Source organism: Prunus avium, chromosome 5, assembly GCF_965620075.1.
Source record: "Prunus avium chromosome 5, drPruAviu1.hap1.1, whole genome shotgun sequence".
NCBI classification, from domain to species: Eukaryota; Viridiplantae; Streptophyta; class Magnoliopsida; order Rosales; family Rosaceae; genus Prunus; species Prunus avium.
This window is the reverse complement of record NC_142288.1, coordinates 11,373,592-11,391,232: the sequence shown is the minus strand read 5'-3', so window position 1 is coordinate 11,391,232 and position 17,641 is coordinate 11,373,592. Positions and strand designations below refer to the sequence as shown.

The 17,641-nt window shown below is 34.9% G+C and overlaps 1 protein-coding gene across 1 annotated transcript; it reads left to right on the top strand.

Annotated features, from left to right (window-relative positions):
* Positions 1 to 10,409: 10,409 nt before the first annotated feature.
* Positions 10,410 to 16,891, top strand: LOC110768267 (Protein kinase superfamily protein). The gene is made up of 18 exons (XM_021971969.2): positions 10,410 to 10,568; positions 11,282 to 11,588; positions 11,684 to 12,286; positions 12,368 to 12,446; positions 12,538 to 12,606; positions 12,691 to 12,780; positions 12,876 to 13,014; positions 13,961 to 14,063; positions 14,149 to 14,201; positions 14,315 to 14,381; positions 14,595 to 14,703; positions 14,955 to 15,020; positions 15,225 to 15,293; positions 15,394 to 15,457; positions 15,541 to 15,657; positions 15,974 to 16,005; positions 16,123 to 16,201; positions 16,394 to 16,891. The coding sequence occupies exons 3-18, from the start codon at positions 12,231 to 12,233 to the stop codon at positions 16,612 to 16,614; spliced, it is 1,413 nt and encodes a 470-aa protein (XP_021827661.1). The 5' UTR covers positions 10,410 to 10,568; positions 11,282 to 11,588; positions 11,684 to 12,230; the 3' UTR covers positions 16,615 to 16,891.
* The last annotated feature ends 750 nt before the right edge of the window (positions 16,892 to 17,641 follow it).

The window sequence follows — 17,641 nt, the reverse complement described above, 5'->3', positions numbered from 1 at the left end:
GTTCTTTGTTATTCGTGCTCCTTTTTTTTTTCTTTGAATACAAGCGATAGTCTAAATTACAACGAGAGGGGGGCTTCCCACACACACTACTTTTAGCACATGGTTTGAGATAATCTAATTAGCTCAATTTATATTTTAGATTTATCGCGATAAATCATTTTCCATTATGCTTTTATCCCAAATCATTCCTAAAGAATGTTTTAGCCATTACTATATACAGAGGTGATACAATGTCGTTTCCAAGATTGGTATGTCATCTACTGACAATTAATCTTCTTGTAATAGAAGAGATTTATTCATATCTTTGAAAAGACTCAAACTCTTGACTTTCTTATCAAAGTCGATGTTTCTAGCTCCCACTAGCTTGCTTAAGTTCATTGATGGACAACTATAGCTTATACACTTTGTGATTTGAACCTTGGGTCATTTCATAAAAGTCGTTTTGTGTTTCCTTTTGTTCAAAACTCACGATTCGAGTATGTAGCTATGGCAAGCAATATCCGAATAGTTACAAGTGAGAAGATTTCTCCATTGTCAACCTTTTTTCACATTATTGTAATCCTCATGAAACTACCTTAGCCTCATAGTTTTCTATCTTGCCCTTCAAGCCTACCTTCCTCTTGAAGACCATTTGGAGCCAATAGGTACGATACCTTGTGATGGGTCAACTAGAGTCAAGACTTGCTTGGCATGCATAGAATCCAATTCGGATTTTTATGGTTTAATGCCATTTAATATGAGTAGATGTCATACACTTCCTCATGGTAGTTAGAACGATCTCCCCATTCTTCTAAGATGGTTCTCGGATCCAATTCGAACTACGTGGAGCTTTTCTCGGAACTAAGTTGTCACTTGAATGTTGATTTGTGGTTTCCTATCTTAAGCTAGTCCTCTTTCAAGGAATATAGTGTGCGATTCGAAAAATAACAATTGCTTGTCGGTTGATAGATGTAATGTCATAAGGTTTCATTTAGACATTCCACAAATCTATTTTAGCTCTAAGCTTATGCATATCAACCCCTTTGATATCTATGACAAAATCTTAACATTATTAAGATTCAATTTTCATTACAACTACATCTTATGAAGTTCTTTGGAAGGTACTAGGTTTGGCAAGTATGTTGCCATTAACCGTGCTTATCCTAATATCAATTTAATCATTATGGAAAGAACCAAAATCATTCAAATTTCTCGTTAGGAGACTTCCATTATGATGTGATGCCATGTTCCTATAGTATAATTAAGGAACGTTTATCTTCTAATATTCCTTTCTTTGATCAACTCCAGGGTTTTAATACTATTGTCATTATGCTTCTCTTTTATACATTCTTGAATACTTTAAAACTATTTCAAAGAATTCAGACTTGTGTTTTATGAGATACACATAGTCCAACCAAGAGTGATCATCGGTGAATGCTATAAAACAAGAGAAGCATTTTGAGGTGTTACCCTTTTAGTAGGGTAAACCCTCTCTTTAGACCCTTTGGTTCTTTAAGGCATCATTGTTTCTAAACTATCATTCTATCATTCATTTCTTAAAAGAAAAGAGGCCATTATCGGATTGTAGCAGTCCAATTACTTGTTAATGAAGAACAATGTAATTTTGTCAAACAAAACAACATTTCCACCTTAAAGATGAAATTAAGTTCATTTAAGAAAATAAAGACGATTTTCATTCTTATACCTCTAATGTAGAACGTTTAAGGAAGTAGCTTCCACCTACTCTTTGAAGACTTATTCTTTCAAATCTTATACACTACTCTGTGCAGAGATTTGATCAATCATATCCTTGGAGTATTCTCTCTCCTTACTCAGAGTAGAGATTCATTGTTGTACATTCATTTGCCTTCATAACTTTATTGAGAGTCCTATTAAACACCTTTAAGTTATATCTTCTACAACACAACTGTATAGTGACCTCAAAGACAAACAACATAGCCACAAGACATATCTTGCAATCTATGAGTTTTAGTTTGACATGTGAGTAAAGACTCCCATTCTAGAACTCATGCATTTGATTGTGTTGAGTGTACTTGTTCTCCTGCAAGCACTTACACACATATCTTGGTGTTGCCACACTTAATGACTTGAGACCTCGTCCTTCTTTACATATAGAGAAGATACTGTGTGTACTGGTCTTGGTGGAATATCAATGCCCAATTGATACTTCTATGACCAGGAACATATTTAGGATTAGGGATCCCGATAAGTTTCGATGTATGTAATCTCATTACATAGTTCTCATATCCACTTATATATTCTTAAGACTATAGTTGTTTTACTGTTATTGTTAGAAATGTGCCCTAAGAGCCAATACATTTGATGTAATCTCCTTAGAATACATTTCGTATATGATATATAAAGGGCAAATTTAATTTGTTATCTTTTACATCGTGTAAAGAAACAAATGTCCAGGGTATGCTAAATAAGAGATAAAGTAATCTAAAGAAGATTAGATTCGGGAGACCTTTAATCTCTAACTGTAGCATCCCAAAATGTTCCTAATCATAGGTTATCAAATGGGCATTGATAAACCGTCAAGATTAACACATATTATGTATGCTCAATTGGGAGGATGGTTAGTCTCAAACTATTTGTGTAGTTGACACTAATACGAATATGTGGGTGCTCATTAGTGAATGAGTACACTGAACACGATCAACCGTAGTTCTCGTATGGAGTATTTATTTATATGTCAAACGAGAACTCATAGTTGCAATAATGCAAATTAGTCCTTAGACCTGAGGCACACAAGCCGTAAAAGATTTGTCTTAAGTGTTGTTGGGATCTCTTAATTCATCATAGGGGCATGTGAATGTACAATAAAGAATCTCTACTTTCGATAAAAGAATGAGAATGTTTCAAGATGTGATTCAGCAAATCTTTGGCCAAAGTATTTTGAGCTTGATTTAGAAAGTTGTTCTTAATCATGTTCCCTTGAATTACATGAGGTTATAAATCATATTAGGGGTTTGACATAATCAATCCGTACCCTAATAATATGATTTGAAATATTGTATAAGAGAAGGACCGTATTGCATTGCAATTCCAACTGAATAGGTCCTTCATCTATTCTGGTTAGCTTGGGTAGCCTTAATATATTGCTAGATGTCACTCTTGGCTTGTGGAAGTCCTAGGATTGATTGTGATCAATCCAAATAAAGGAAGAATTAAAAAGGGGTTTTAATTCCAGTTGGTTAGAAAGAGTTCTAATATTTTCCCACTGCCTTGCTAATTAGAACCTAATGGATCGCACACCTTAAATGGTTAACTTTGAGTAATACAAATGAGAATGAGGAAATCAATTTGATTGATTTGATGTGGATAATTTACTGCGTGTAAAAACATATTTGGGTCTCGGTAATAATTAACGGGAAGCCCAAATGGTTGGGTATCAAGCCCAAGGGCTTAAGACAACTAAATATTATGGTTTAAGTGTCATAAGGCCCAATTTTGGAAGCCCAATGGGGTTTGGCCGAAAATGCTTAAGTGAATGTGTATGAGAATTGTTTCCATAAGCTCATTGACACACAAACGCAATCCAACATCAACCAAATAGGTTTGGGAAATCAAAGAGAGAAAAATGATAGTTTTCAAGAGTGAAACACTTTCTTCTTTAAAAGGGGTTTAGATTTAAACCAATCTTGAGAATCTTGCACTAGCATCCTGTATTCTCAAGTACTTCTTCTTATCTCAAGGTTCCATTGGTGTGGAAACTTAGAGGCCATATCCTTTTGTGGCTCACAAGGAGGAGAAAGATCAAAGAGGAGATCAACAAAGGGAAATCATCAAGAGAAGACCAAAACACAACTTGGTTCATATTATAGCTTCAAGGGTAATGAGAACTTATCCCTTTCTCTTGTACTTTCACTTTATGAAATCATATCAATGTTCATGGCTTAAGATACTTGGAAGAAGTTTTATTTTGAATTTAAACAACCAACATATTCTTCCGCTGTGATTAATTTGATTAATTGTATGTTTAATATTCAATTGAACTTCTTAAAAATGTTTTAAAACCAACAGTTATGACAATAGACCTATTGTCATGGTTGAAAACAACTAGTCTTGCCCATGAATAACTTAATAAGTTATTATAAAAGATGTCATTACTATTAATTATCACATAATTAGTTGGTTTTAAGGGCATACTACTAACAACCTTTGCAAGACTTAAAACCTTGAGGAGAAAGATAAGCTAAATGGTGAATATATAGAACATATGGGAGAACCCTAGGGTTCTCCTTCTCTCTCCAAAATTTCGGCACAAGGCTAGGTGAGCCTTCTCTTGGGACTCTTGGTCTAACTTATCCCACTTATCCCTCTTTTCTCTTTTTAAGACCCTTTTTGCTAAAACTCCATGGGCCTTTAGTTTCTCAAACCATTTTAAGACCCATTCTATTTCAACGTAATTAATTAACTCTTTAATTAATTCTCTCTCTAATCAATTAATCTAATTAATTGACTTAACCGTTGATCTTGTCATCTTTCATTATTTATCCAAATTTTAAGCTTATGGTGTGAGATCCATTGAGTTCTAATTAGTGAGGTTGTGGGTGATTATGAACTCTTTATTTTATCGATTGTGAATTATAACTCCTTTTTTAATTCCCCCTTTATGATGACCCATTTACAGAATATCCTCAAGGCTTCCATAAATTGTAAGTGACGTTTAGCAACATATCACAGTTACCCAAGCTAATATATAATATATTAGGATCAGGGCCGGCCCTGACTTTTGGGTGGCCCTAGGCGATAAACTAAATGAGGCCCCTTCCCTTAGTATACAATTGCGAAAAAACAACAAATAAAATGATTTTACATAGCGCGTAGAGCGCCTGAATAAAAAAGGTCGTATGCATTATAATAGGACACATATATCCGTAAAAAAATTCAGATTAGATATTTAATATCATGTAGGAAATTACAAATTTACAAACCAACATTCCAGCAACCAATAATGGGAACATGTCCCTAAAATTGGTCATTTGTATTCTCAAAACATACATTAAAACTAAGCATTTGTTCAAAATACTAAACCCTTTCCCTTAAGATTGGCTTTTGGCTTCAGGCTTCATCACATGAGTTTAAGTGCAAAATCCTCTTTGTGGTCTGCAAAAAGAATCATACAACATAAGAGAAGTAACAAATGGTAGCACAAATGGACAAAGAAACTACAATAAGTAACAACATACATATTTTTGAAGACATAAAACTGAAAACAAAGAAAGTAGGACACAAAACGTCCACTAAAAGTAACTCACAAATGTCTTCAACTAAAAGAAACTACAATAAGTAACTTAGCATACATTACGATAAAAAATTATAGAGCATAATCCTACCTGGTTAATTATAAAGCAGAGTCTAAGTCTCTTAACAACAAAGTCATTGTCTGTGTATAATTTGGATCACAAAAACAGCTTTGAAAACAATATATAAAATGGTTACAGGAAATTTGGAATGTCCAAAATCTGCATGGAGCCTACTTCCTCCCAAATAGGCAGCCAATAAGAGATCCACCCCATTACAATGTGCAAATATCCGATGCTTACCCTTTATCAAAATACACAAATATCTGCTTGATTTCCTCTGCACCATCTACAATCCAAAAAATATAAACAATAACATTAAAAGTACAATCAATCACTGAAAAATCCTTGGTCTTCTAGCATTTTGAGATGCAAAATCTTCAAAAACATCTTCAAAATCAAGCTTTTCCAACATATTCTTTTCAATGCATAAGATTGCCAATCCATTCAACATTTCTTGAGACATAGTTGAACGCAAGTAAGATTTTATTAATTTTAATTTTGAAAAACTTCTTTCTGCAGATGCCACAATCACTGGCATAGTCAATATAATTCTATAAGCAACCGAGATCTACAGATTTTACATAATTAAGAACTTGAATGGCAATCTTTGCCTCTTGTGGTAAATACAATCGTAAAACTTCCAATTCAGAACACAAATCATCAACATTAATATCAGATTCATTGCCATGTGTCAAAGTATCTTCAAGATTAACACAACATTCATGCAACATTTGATAATTCATTACAAATAACTTTTTAGGATTCAACAAAAAACCAAAAATACCTTCAAATATTTCTAATTGTTCAAATCTACTCCTCAAAGAAGAAATAGCAACATCGACCACAACAAGAAAATAATTAACCCTAAAAGATTCTTCAGCAGATTGAAAAGTCTCTTCATGATCATTTTCATCAAATTGTTTTCTCCTACGACTTTGACGTTTTTCATGAAATACTGGGTTAATTTCCATCTTAGATGCAATATCTTTGGCAGAAAGTAAGGCAAATGTGAACCCATTTTGTCTATAGTCTTCAAAATAAGAAACAAGGCCCTTCAAATTTTTTATTGCAGCATCAATTTACATATCTCCATATTGCAATTTTTGGCTAACTAAGTCAATTTTTTTCAAAATGTTATGTCATATAGTCATGCTCAACAAAAATTCAAAACTTTCAAGTTCATGTGTTGCTAAAGATTCAGCTTCACTCTTTGTTTTGGCAACTTCACTAACTCTAGACAATTCAAACAAAGCTTCTCTTATATCATCGGTTTGGGTTATTATGGCTCTAACACTATTAATATGACTTTCCCATCTTGTTGTTGACAATGGTTTAAGAGTTAATCCATGGAGATGATCTTGAAAAAATTTCCATCTCTTTGTAGAACTAGCAAATAGAGTATACATGCGTTGCACAACTCCAAAAAATGACACAGCTTTAACACTTGAGTTTGCCATATCACAAATGTTAAATTAAGAGAATGACAAGCACATGGCCCCTTTCCATATAAAATGCCCTAGGATTTATTTCAAGAAGCCTATTTTGCACACCACTATTTTTCCCCTTCATATTAGATCCATTATCATAACCTTGGCCCCTTACATTATTAATATCAAGTTTAAGAGACTGTAATATAGCTTGTAAGTCATTAAAAATTCCAAATCCAAATGTATCATTCACTATCAAGAACTCTAAAACATACTCTTCTACCTTTATTGGAACATTTGACACATCTACACATCGAATTATTAAAGTCATTTGCTCATGGTGACTCCCATCTGGAGTACAATCAAGTATTACGGAAAAATATTTTGCCTCTTTGATTTTTTCAGTTATAGCACTTCTAACTTTAGAGCCTAGCATACCAATAAACTCATTTTGAATTTTATGGCTAAGATAGTGATAATGAATCTCATTATTTTGAATACGTCTAAAATGCTCTTTCATTACCAAATCAAATTCTGCAATCAATTCAAGCAGCCCCAAAAAGTTACCATTATTATCTTGGTAAATTTTCTCATTCTCTCCACGAAAAGCTAAACTTCTTTTAGTAAGACATCTCACAACATAAATTATTCTTACTAAAACTAGTTTCCAATATTCTTTTTCTTTTTTAATTTGCATTTGTATGTCTTTATCAATTGTTTCATTCATTTTCAATCTAATATGCAAATTAATCCAAGTTCTCATGTTAGTGATATGCTCAATACTATTTTCATGTTTTTTAAGCCTCTCACTTAAATGTTTCCAATCATTAAGCCCTTCATTTGCTAACAAACTTTTATTCTACACTGATTTAAACAACTTACAGCAGAAACAATATACTTTGTCCACATTTTTTGAGTACACTAGCCATTTTCTATCTTGTTTCTCTCCATTTGGTAACTTTCTTGTATAGAATGAATATGAAAAATGCCTAGAAAGCCCATCCACGGGAAACTTGAGATTACTTTCTCATATAGGACCATTTTCTACTAAAGATCCTTTGTTTTGTTATCAATGTTATCCCAATTTCTTGGATCATAGATATTCAAAGCATGACTTATTTGTTATGTTTCATTTTCATTCTCAAATTGATCACCAACCCCATTCAATTCATTTGTATCATTTTCTCTCATTTCTTCCTCATTATTTTCATTCTTAATGAGATCACCAACCTCATTCAGTTCATTTGTATCAATTTCTATAATTTCTTCCAAGATTATTTTCATTCTCACTGAGATCACCAACCCCTTCATTAAGTAAATCATCAGCTGAATCTTCAATTGAAGAACTAGTTTTAAAAAACTTATCAAGAGCTCCTTTTTGAGTTTGAATAATTTTTTTCTATTTTTCTCCTTTTATTTCTTTTTGCACTTCCAGATTCATGTTTCCTAACCATTTTTCTAGTGAAACTCTCAAGTCTAAAAAGTAGAAAATAGACAACCAATGAACAAAACAAACACAGCAAACACAACCAATGAACTAAAGTGTACAAAAAAAAAAAAAAAATTAAGCAGCAAATAAAGAGCGATAAAACCTAGTTAAAGCTTATATAAAAAGGCCTCAATCTTGCAAAGCTTTATTCAGGCTAGCTGTGTTGAAACTAAAATTAGAGAAACTTCACTCCGTACCTCCACCTGATTCATGTACATATGAAATGATAAGATACATGCAATTCAATCAAGTATTCATAAATTTGATTACCACTTCGTGTCTCTATGTGTTTTGTTCCTATTGGAAATTGAAACAATAGTTTGCTGGGTTGGAATAAATATAAATAAAAAAATTATAAATCTGATTACCTTTTCAATTTCTCATGCTCCTCCCCTCTTGGTCACCATCAATCTCAAAGACAATTTGTGAGCTTTTTAGGCCTAGTTTCGGATTACTGTCACTTTTTTAAAAAGTTGCTTCTGCTGTGCTTTAAAAATAATTAGCTGTAAAGTAAAGTAGCTCCATGTTTGGTAAATAATATTTTTAAAGTGCTATTAGTACAAAAAACAATGTCAAAACCGTTTGGTAAATTTTAATATAAAACTGTTGTAATTGTGAATAATGACTAAAATAGACATGATGTTGAAAGTGTTATGTGCTAATCATGTGATGGTAGTGGTGGTTATGGGGGTGGGGGTGGGGGTGAAAGAGATAGAGGTGAAGGTGATGGTGGTGTTGAAGGTGGAGCTGGTGGTGGTGATAGTGGTGGTGGTGGTGGTAGTGGTGGTGGTGGTGGTGGTGGGGATGGCAGTTGTGGAGGTGGAGGTGGTGGTGGTGGAGGAGATGGAGGAGGAGGAGGAGAAGGATGTGGTAGTGGCGGTGGCGGTGGTGGTGGTTGTAGAGGTGGTGAATGTGGTGGTGGAGGTGGTGGAGTTGGATGTGGAAGTGGAGGTGGTGTCATTTTTTAAAATGAATGATGGTATTTTAGGAATTAAAAAAATTCATTAAAGGTTCATCTCTGCTTCTTTTGAAAGTAGCTTTGAAAAGCAACCTAGAGCTTGCTTTTAAAAGCTGCTGTTAAAAGGCCACTGCTTTTAAAATAATCGGGATATTTTATTTTTACCAAACACCTTAAACTGCTTAACTTTAAAGTGAAGCAGGTTTTTGGCGGAAAAAAGCAATCCCAAACGGGGCCTTAGTGTGAGATTGATTCTTAGGATTGCAATATGATATGAGAAAAGAGGGATGAGAGAAACTGAAAATAATGGATATGGATTGAAGGGAGATGGGGAAAACAGAGAAAAATATGGTGGTGGATTATTAAGAGATCGGTGGATTAAATAGAGTTCAATGGCGAAACGAACTAGGAGAGGTGCTGCTGCTGGTTGCGTGGGAAACAAAGAGCTTATGGGAAGAGGAATCACCTTCCTCATTTAATTTCATTGCTGACTGTTTTTTTTTTTTGTAAGTTGGACAATAGTATATATATAATATAAAAAAATTTGGTGCCCCCTTAATTGGAGGCCCATGGCCAATGCCCTTCTCGCCTACCCCTAAGGCCGACCCTGAGTAGGGAGTTCTTAGTATGAGAGAATGTTCAATATAATTGTGGTTAGTTAGGTTCTTATAATTTGTAGTGTTACAATCATAAGAATGAGGTCGTTGCATCTTGGGAGACAAGCGTCGTTCAACCCATGTGCACTGAAGTGGGATGTAAATTATCTTAAAGACAGAATGCCAAGCGTTCGCCTCAAACAATTTTTCAGGTGTTTCTAATCTAATTTATATGTATATTCAGCATTGGTGTTGTTCATGTTATATATATATATATATATTAAATTTGTATATTTAATTGCATGTTTATTTCTATATTTCTTTGTTTAAAATATAGCAATCAGACCCTTTATTTCCTACATTAAATGGGCAAAAGAAAAAGTAAAAAACTTAAATTAACGAAAGGAAATTTCCAACAAAATAGCAAGTCACATTTTTTATTTTTCATTTGATCCGGCAGACCCAAAGAAAAGAAAAGAAAAAAACTGTAGATAAAAATAAAATAAAATAAAAAGGCAGCCAGCCACGATCCATAAAGATCTGGGGCCTTATGTAACATTACAAGAATACCCTTTTCCCTATTTATGCCGTGGAGTGGAGCTATAAATATCGGATACGTAAGCGGAAATTAGGTAAATTCCTTGGTTGGCACGAAGGCTTGGTTTTCTCTCATCGCACAGATCAGAATTCGGTGGGTTTTAGGCAAAGTCGGTTTTACATAACAGAAACTCTGGATTCCACCTCTTCCCGTCCTTGGCGACGGTGGTTATGCCGCTTGGCTTTCAGGTTCGTTTCCTTTTCTTTGGATCTGATTCCCCACGCCTTTTCATTATTTGTTCAAGTTTTGTTTTGTTTTTCTGTAATTCGATTTTATTCAATTTGTTTTGGCTGAATTTATTTTATTCTCTTTGTTTTGTATATCGATTTTATTCAATTTGTTATTTGGGATTTTTTTAGAATTAGGGTTAGTTCTTCTTCACGTATTCGTCTTGATGTGTTTCTTCGATTTCGGTTGAAATTTTGTTTGGTTGCCGAGAAACTGTGGGAAAGGCTTCAGGATTTGACAATTTGGGGCTCTTTCTTATTAGATTTTCTTCGTCTGGGTTACTATGGTTTGGTAAAAAATTTCTGATCTGGAATTGCTTCTCTGGATAATGTAATTTTCTGGGTTTAATTTGGTCATTGATTCGGTTATTGGAGGCTTTTTGTTTGTTTAATTGTTTTTATATCAGCGATTGATTGTAATCTCTTTTAAGTCTTTATTATATAAATTGGTAATGTTGTATAATTTTTGCCTATTGATATTTAAGAGAGGTTATAGCGTAGTTCATATTTATAATACGCCTGCTTCTGGTTTTTAATGCTGGAATTTGCATCATTATGTGCCCAAATTATGTGAGATTCAGTTTGAGTGGTCATTATATTCAGTAATGGATTCCTTGTATCATGTCTGCGTGATTCATCTGATGTGCGGTTACTTGTTGTAATCTAAATTTCAGGTTGTGCCGGGCTTGGATCTAAAGAGCTTTGATATATTTCTGAAGACATGGAGCAGATGCGCTTCTGGTCAAATTGCCACCAGTACCGGGTCTTTTCTTTCCAGGAAGTGCTTGACTGGAGATTTCTTGTCCTTGGAGATTTTCTTCTGGTTTCCTTTGTTAATTGCACTTAGTGGTCAGTTTCTCTTAAATGATCAATACGGGAGACGTGATGCTAGTTACTTCTGAGTCAGGTGTTGGATCTTTAGTGCATAGCGCATTGCTGATACAACATCGAGTTGAAATTTCCGTGAAAACTTCTTCAGGGGTACAGTATACATCTCACATAAACTGTTATGCATCTACTTATTATCCAATGCCTGCTTCATATGCCTAAACTTTGTTCTCTGTTTCTTATGACAGGGCTAAAGTCTAGCAATCTGTGACTGAAGATCTCTACATAGTTAATATTAGATAATCAGTTACGTCAACCCAAACCAGTGCAGACTGTTTATTTCATAGTTATTATTTCAACGTTGCTCCTGATGGTTTCTATGAAAAGTGGCAAGATATTGGTTAACTAAAGATTCCACACTGATTTCTACTTAGTTTAGATGAGATAGAAGTTTTTGTTTATTGAGCCTTGGGTGACACTATCTTGAGCTTGGAGTCTTTCTTCTGCGGGATAAATCATTCTGGTTGGTTTTTCAATTGGTGTCGATATGTCCTGTGATGCTTGCCCTTTTTTGCCATCTATGTCATGCTCTAGTCCGCAAGCTGTGGAGTTAGTAATGAATAAGGCTGTGCAGCCCATCCATCATAAGAATTCTGGTTTTGTGCTTGTGCGTGTTGCCTCACAAAATTAATGGTTTGATTCTGCTGGACGAGCAAGGCAGTTGTTTATATCCTACAGTGTATTTTAAGGATCATCTTCTGAAGATAAATTCCCATTTATCTTTTACGAGTCTTTATGCTTTCACTGAATAAAGAAAGAGCTGCTTTGTGTTCCACAGGAAGAATGGAGAGGTAAGGTTGTTTACTGTGCGACTTCCTTTAATGTTTATTTGTTTATGTTGATACAAATATGTAAATTTGTGGTTACTCTAGGTACAAGTTAATAAAGGAAGTTGGAGATGGCACATTTGGGAGTGTCTGGCGTGCTATTAATAAGCAGACTGGTGAAGTTGTAAGTTTGTTTTTCATTTTCTTAAGAATTCAGTTTATGATTTACAGTTTTAAATTTTGTTCTGATTATAATCAATGAAACAATTTTACAGGTTGCAATTAAAAAAATGAAGAAAAGATATTATTCATGGGAGGAGTGTGTAAGTCTACGAGAGGTTAAGGTAGTTCAACTTACTATATCCTCTTTAGATATCTTGCTTTACCATGCATTTTGAAATTATATCATGAGCTTCTACTTCATGCAGTCATTGCGTAGAATGAATCATCTGAATATTGTGAAGCTCAAGGAAGTCATCAGAGAAAGTGACATCTTGTACTTTGTGTTTGAATACATGGTAAGTTATATTAACACAAACTTGCAAATATTTTCAATGACTTTTGTTGGCGAGCGTTGTTGCTTATTCTCTATAATCTCATATGGACATTGCAGGAGTACAACTTGTACCAACTTATAAAAGATAAGGAAAAGCTTTTCCCTGAAGCTGACATCAGAAATTGGTGTTTTCAAGTTTTTCAAGGCCTTGCTTACATGCACCAGCGTGGATATTTCCATCGTGACCTTAAGCCAGGTAATTGATGCAATTTTAATGCACGACTTTAGTTGAGTAATTAAAAGGTTCGAAGAGAATTTGAAGGGCTTAAGGCATCTATGCTAATGAAAATTCTTGTATATCTTTTTTTTTTTGAGATGGAAACATGTGTACCTCTTCAATATTTTGTTGAAGAATCAATCTTAGTTGCTTATTGTGGGTTTGGGTTTGTTACTTTTTTAGTGTCAGTTTTCTTTCATTTCAAAGCAGATTGATGTTTGCTGAGGCTGCAATGATCAAGTGGAATCCTTGATTTATTAGTGTACAATTTCCCCTTTGTTATACTTATTAAGAGTTGTAATGCCTGCTGCTGTTGTTTTTGGACACCAATTCGTAATTAGCTACTTTTCTTCTTTTATTATTTGATATTTATTTATAATTCCAGTATAAAACCATTGCTAATGAGATTTGATGTGGCCATGTTTCCAATGGTTTTGGAGGTACACATTTATATTTGAAAATAATTTTTAAATTTAGAATCTACTTGCTAGATTAGAAGCAAAAAAAAGGTTTTGACCACCAAATTGAAGTTTTGAATTGGTGAAACGTTGGAAGGGGCGCTGATCAATGTACATGCTTTATATTTTCTTGCCTCTTTTAAGTTTCTCTGTTTTGACATCTTTCTTCAACAATTTGTTATTCATGTATTGTAGAAATTTCTGTCCACCAGTGGAATGCTTTGTTTTGTTTGTGTTTTTTTTGGGGGGCCTTCTATGTTGCTTCGTGCATGGTGTTGCTATACTTTGTTCAAGTTGTGTTTGTATTTCTCTTTTGGATTCTCAATGATCAGTGGCAAAATCATGTATTACTTTTGTTTATTATGTTCTGTGTCTTTAAGTCGTTCATTGTTGTCATCTGTTGGGTCCGTGTCTTCTTTTGCTACCGAACTCTAACACAATGCTACCTATCCTTCACTCCTTTGTAGAGAACTTGTTGGTTACCAAAGATGTCATCAAAATTGCTGATTTTGGTCTTGCTCGGGAAATCGATTCGCAACCTCCATATACGGAATACGTGTCAACACGGTGGTGAGTGTTTATTTTCGTAATTAGTTAGCTCTGCCTGAGTGCAAACTGATTTGAGTTACTAACCTCTAGAATGTGGGCATGTTAGGTATCGAGCACCTGAAGTCCTGCTCCAGTCATACCTGTATAGCTCAAAAGTCGGTGAGTGTTTATGGAAGTTCGAAGTTTTGATTTTTTTTTTTTTTTGGAAAGTTAATGCGTTATTGATGGTTGGTTTCTGAATGACTTAATTTTTTCATTTATTTAAATGTCAGATATGTGGGCAATGGGTGCTATCATGGCTGAGTTGTTTACTCTCCGCCCTCTATTTCCAGGTGTTAGGTATGTATTCATTACTCTTTAAACATCAAGTGATTTGTTGCCCAATGGGAAATATTGCTATGATTATTGGATAGCATTTTGATATTAATTGATCGTGTAACTTGTTTGAAGATATTTAGTAGTTTATCTGCTGATAATTTAGCAACTGATATATCAGTTGATTTACTTTTAATGTTCTTCTTACCCTTGCTTCCCCTCCGACTGTGTTTTCAGCGAAGCAGATGAGATATACAAAATATGCAGTGTGATTGGTAGCCCAACCAAGGATTCATGGGCTGATGGGCTTCATCTTGCAAGGGATATCAACTACCAATTTCCTCAGGTCAGTTTTATCCTACTTTCTTTCTGGCATTTTTAGTGTGTTCGTTGAGTTGCGTAGACTTTTACAGCAATCTCTTGGGGAATTCTTTCTTCATTCTTACATGTAGCAGACAATGCTGTCATTTCTGTATTGTATTTATGAAAGATCTTCGATATAAATGATTTTGAGGGGCATGCCTTTTGGGATTTAATTTTATCTGCGTCATCCAGTATGATTAGTGGATATTAAGTTGGATCTGTTTCTTTTTGCAGTTCGCGGGTGTTCATCTTTCTACGCTGATTCCATCAGCAAGTGATAGTGCAATCAGCCTTATGACAGTAAGTCCAATTTTGTATTAAATGTAGCTGCTTTCCCCTCCCTACCTCCAACCACCCCACTGTGGCACATAGTTTAAATTCTTGTTACCGGAACTGGGGAATTTTTCATGTCCTCAGATCAAACTAGAGAAGCCATTAAACTTTTATGTCTTAACTAGTAGTCACTGATGTGACACTTGCGTTTTCCCGTTCCTTCTGTTGTAGTCACTTTGTTCTTGGGACCCGTCCAAGAGGCCAACAGCTGCAGAGGCCCTCCAGCATCCTTTCTTCCAGGTAGGTTTTTTGGAACAAAGTATAATTAGTGAAACATCCAGTCTTGAATGGTTATCTATAGATGTTTTGCATATTCTAAGGTGTACTTTTCATGTGGCAGAGTTGCTATTATGTTCCGCCATCCCTCCGCTCCAGATCAACTGTTGCTAGGACACCTCCATTTGGTTTGTTTATCTGATAATTGTTGAATTGCGTTTTTAATTATTCGTTTTGTTTAGGATATTAATTTATGTGGATTGTTACACAGCTGGAGCAAGGGGAGCATCGGAGCAGCAATGTGCTAGAAAATTATCTGGGACTTTATCTAATTCAAAGACTTCTAGCAACTTTCCCTCCCCAAAGCTGCATGCTTCTATGGGCACAGGTCAGTTTGAATGTTGTTCTGTCGAGTTTTAGTCTTTATATTTTGGCTTCAATATTTTTTTGTTTTTAAACATCCGTAGTTTATGTTCTGTTTTGAAAAATACTGTATGAGTTCTCTGCCAGGTGGTTTTTTCTTGGGTTTTCCTTGTTAATAGCTAATACTGATGGTTTGGGAAAACAATTCCTCAATGAGAGTATGAAATAAAATTGAGTTTTTTTTTTCTATTTAAAAGATGTAATTTAATAAGTGCTCCTATTACTAAGGAAGCATTAATTTTCTAGATTGATTCTCATTATGTGATTAAATATCATTGCAGGTGTGCAGCGAAAACTGGATATGGTTAATCAGGTGAGTGCAGACGCGTATTCTTTCATCTGTTTTATTTCAGTGTTTGTGTGCTATGCCATGCACATACAAAGATTGCTATTACTGTAACTAATAATTTTTTCAACTTTATCATTTAAGGATGCGAAAAAGAATGATAAATACTTGAAGAGCTCTGCTAAGCAACAAAAATATCGACCCCCTGGTAAAAGCAGTCCTAGTAAGTTTCTTGGGTACAACAGGATTATGTTTCAGAGATTTCAATTGTGTTCCATGTACTGTGCTGATGACATTTATCAATCATAGGGACAAGTGGCGTCCTTTGGTTTTTGGTTATGTAAATTTTTTAAGCTCGAGGTGTTCCTTTTCTGTTTGATTTGTGATTAACTGAGAAAACTATGTTGGTTGGCAGCGTCTGTGAACAAGGGAAGGATTTCACGTGGAGTTTCAGATACATCTGAGAAGCTGGCAAACATGACAATTGGTTATCGCAAGCAGACTGTGGGGCAGCAGATGCGCCCCCCTCCCATGAAGGCTGGAGTCCAGTGGATTGGCGAATCCGGAAACTTGTATCTCAGGCCTGTTCAAGAGATTCAACCTGGCAGAACCTATTCGAGGAAAATTGCGGGTTGATTGAAGAGCGACTTCTTTAAGAGGTCGTCATATATATAATCTTTCATTTGTGTGATATCATCACTTGCAGCAGTTGTGGATTTCTCTGTCTTTCTTAGTTCTGAACCTATGTACTTTCCCCTGTGGCATTTGGTTTGCTTATTGGTGTGTCAATATGACCTAATGGCATCTTCTGCCTGGTCTATTATTAACGTTATCCTATCGCTTTCTAAACAATGACCTGTATTTTCAGAGTAAATAAATGAAAGCGAAAGGTTTTATGTTTGTTTAAAGAAAATCTGTTTATTTCTTTGCTTTTTACGACGTGGCATTTTACCTTCTTAAGGGTTCAATTCTCCTGTTACTATTTGTCGTGTCGCCTTTCTAATTTTTTGATGTGTGCTTTTATTTAATCCTAAGTTTAGTTTTTAATTAAATTTTAAAAAAACTAATAATTGAAGAAAGATCCAACAACCACAAGAGCTCTCCCACCTACCCAATTCCGCCGGTGCAACCCCTCTCTCCTCGCTGTTGGAAAAGCCTCCTCTCTGTTTTCCCTTTTCAATCGCTCTCTTTCTACCCCTTGGTTTTCGATCCAAATCTGAGTAAATGCACAAACAATAACCTAGCTCATTCTTCATCTTATTGAAAATAAACACCCCTCGAAATCTGATCAAAACCCAACAAAAGTTTAAGCACTGACTAAACCACAAACAAGACCTATCAGTTTTGCATATTGTTTTATATGGATCCACACAAGATTAAAACGTGCACTTCTGGCTTCTTTGAAAGAGAGGGATCAATAGGCAAAGAAATCAAGATATATAAGGGGCACAAATGTAGAAAAAAGCAGATAGAGAGAGAAAGGCTTTGCCAGCACCAAGGAGAGGGGGTTGTCGCCTATTGGGTGGGTGCTGGGTGGAGTTTTGGTGGCTGATGGGATTGGGTGGGTGGAGGAGTTCTGGTGGCTGCTATATCTTTTTATTTTTCTTCAATTATTAGTTTTTTTATTTAATTAAAAACTAACACTGTTAACTATGTAGCACGG

Coding starts and splice junctions, on each gene's coding strand:
- LOC110768267 (XM_021971969.2), top strand. CDS start 12,231: ATGCTTTCACTGAATAAAGAAAGAGCTGCTTTGTGTTCCACAGGAAGA. Junction 12,607..12,690: donor TAAGTCTACGAGAGGTTAAG/GTAGTTCAACTT, acceptor TACTTCATGCAG/TCATTGCGTAGAATGAATCA. Junction 15,458..15,540: donor TGCTAGGACACCTCCATTTG/GTTTGTTTATCT, acceptor ATTGTTACACAG/CTGGAGCAAGGGGAGCATCG.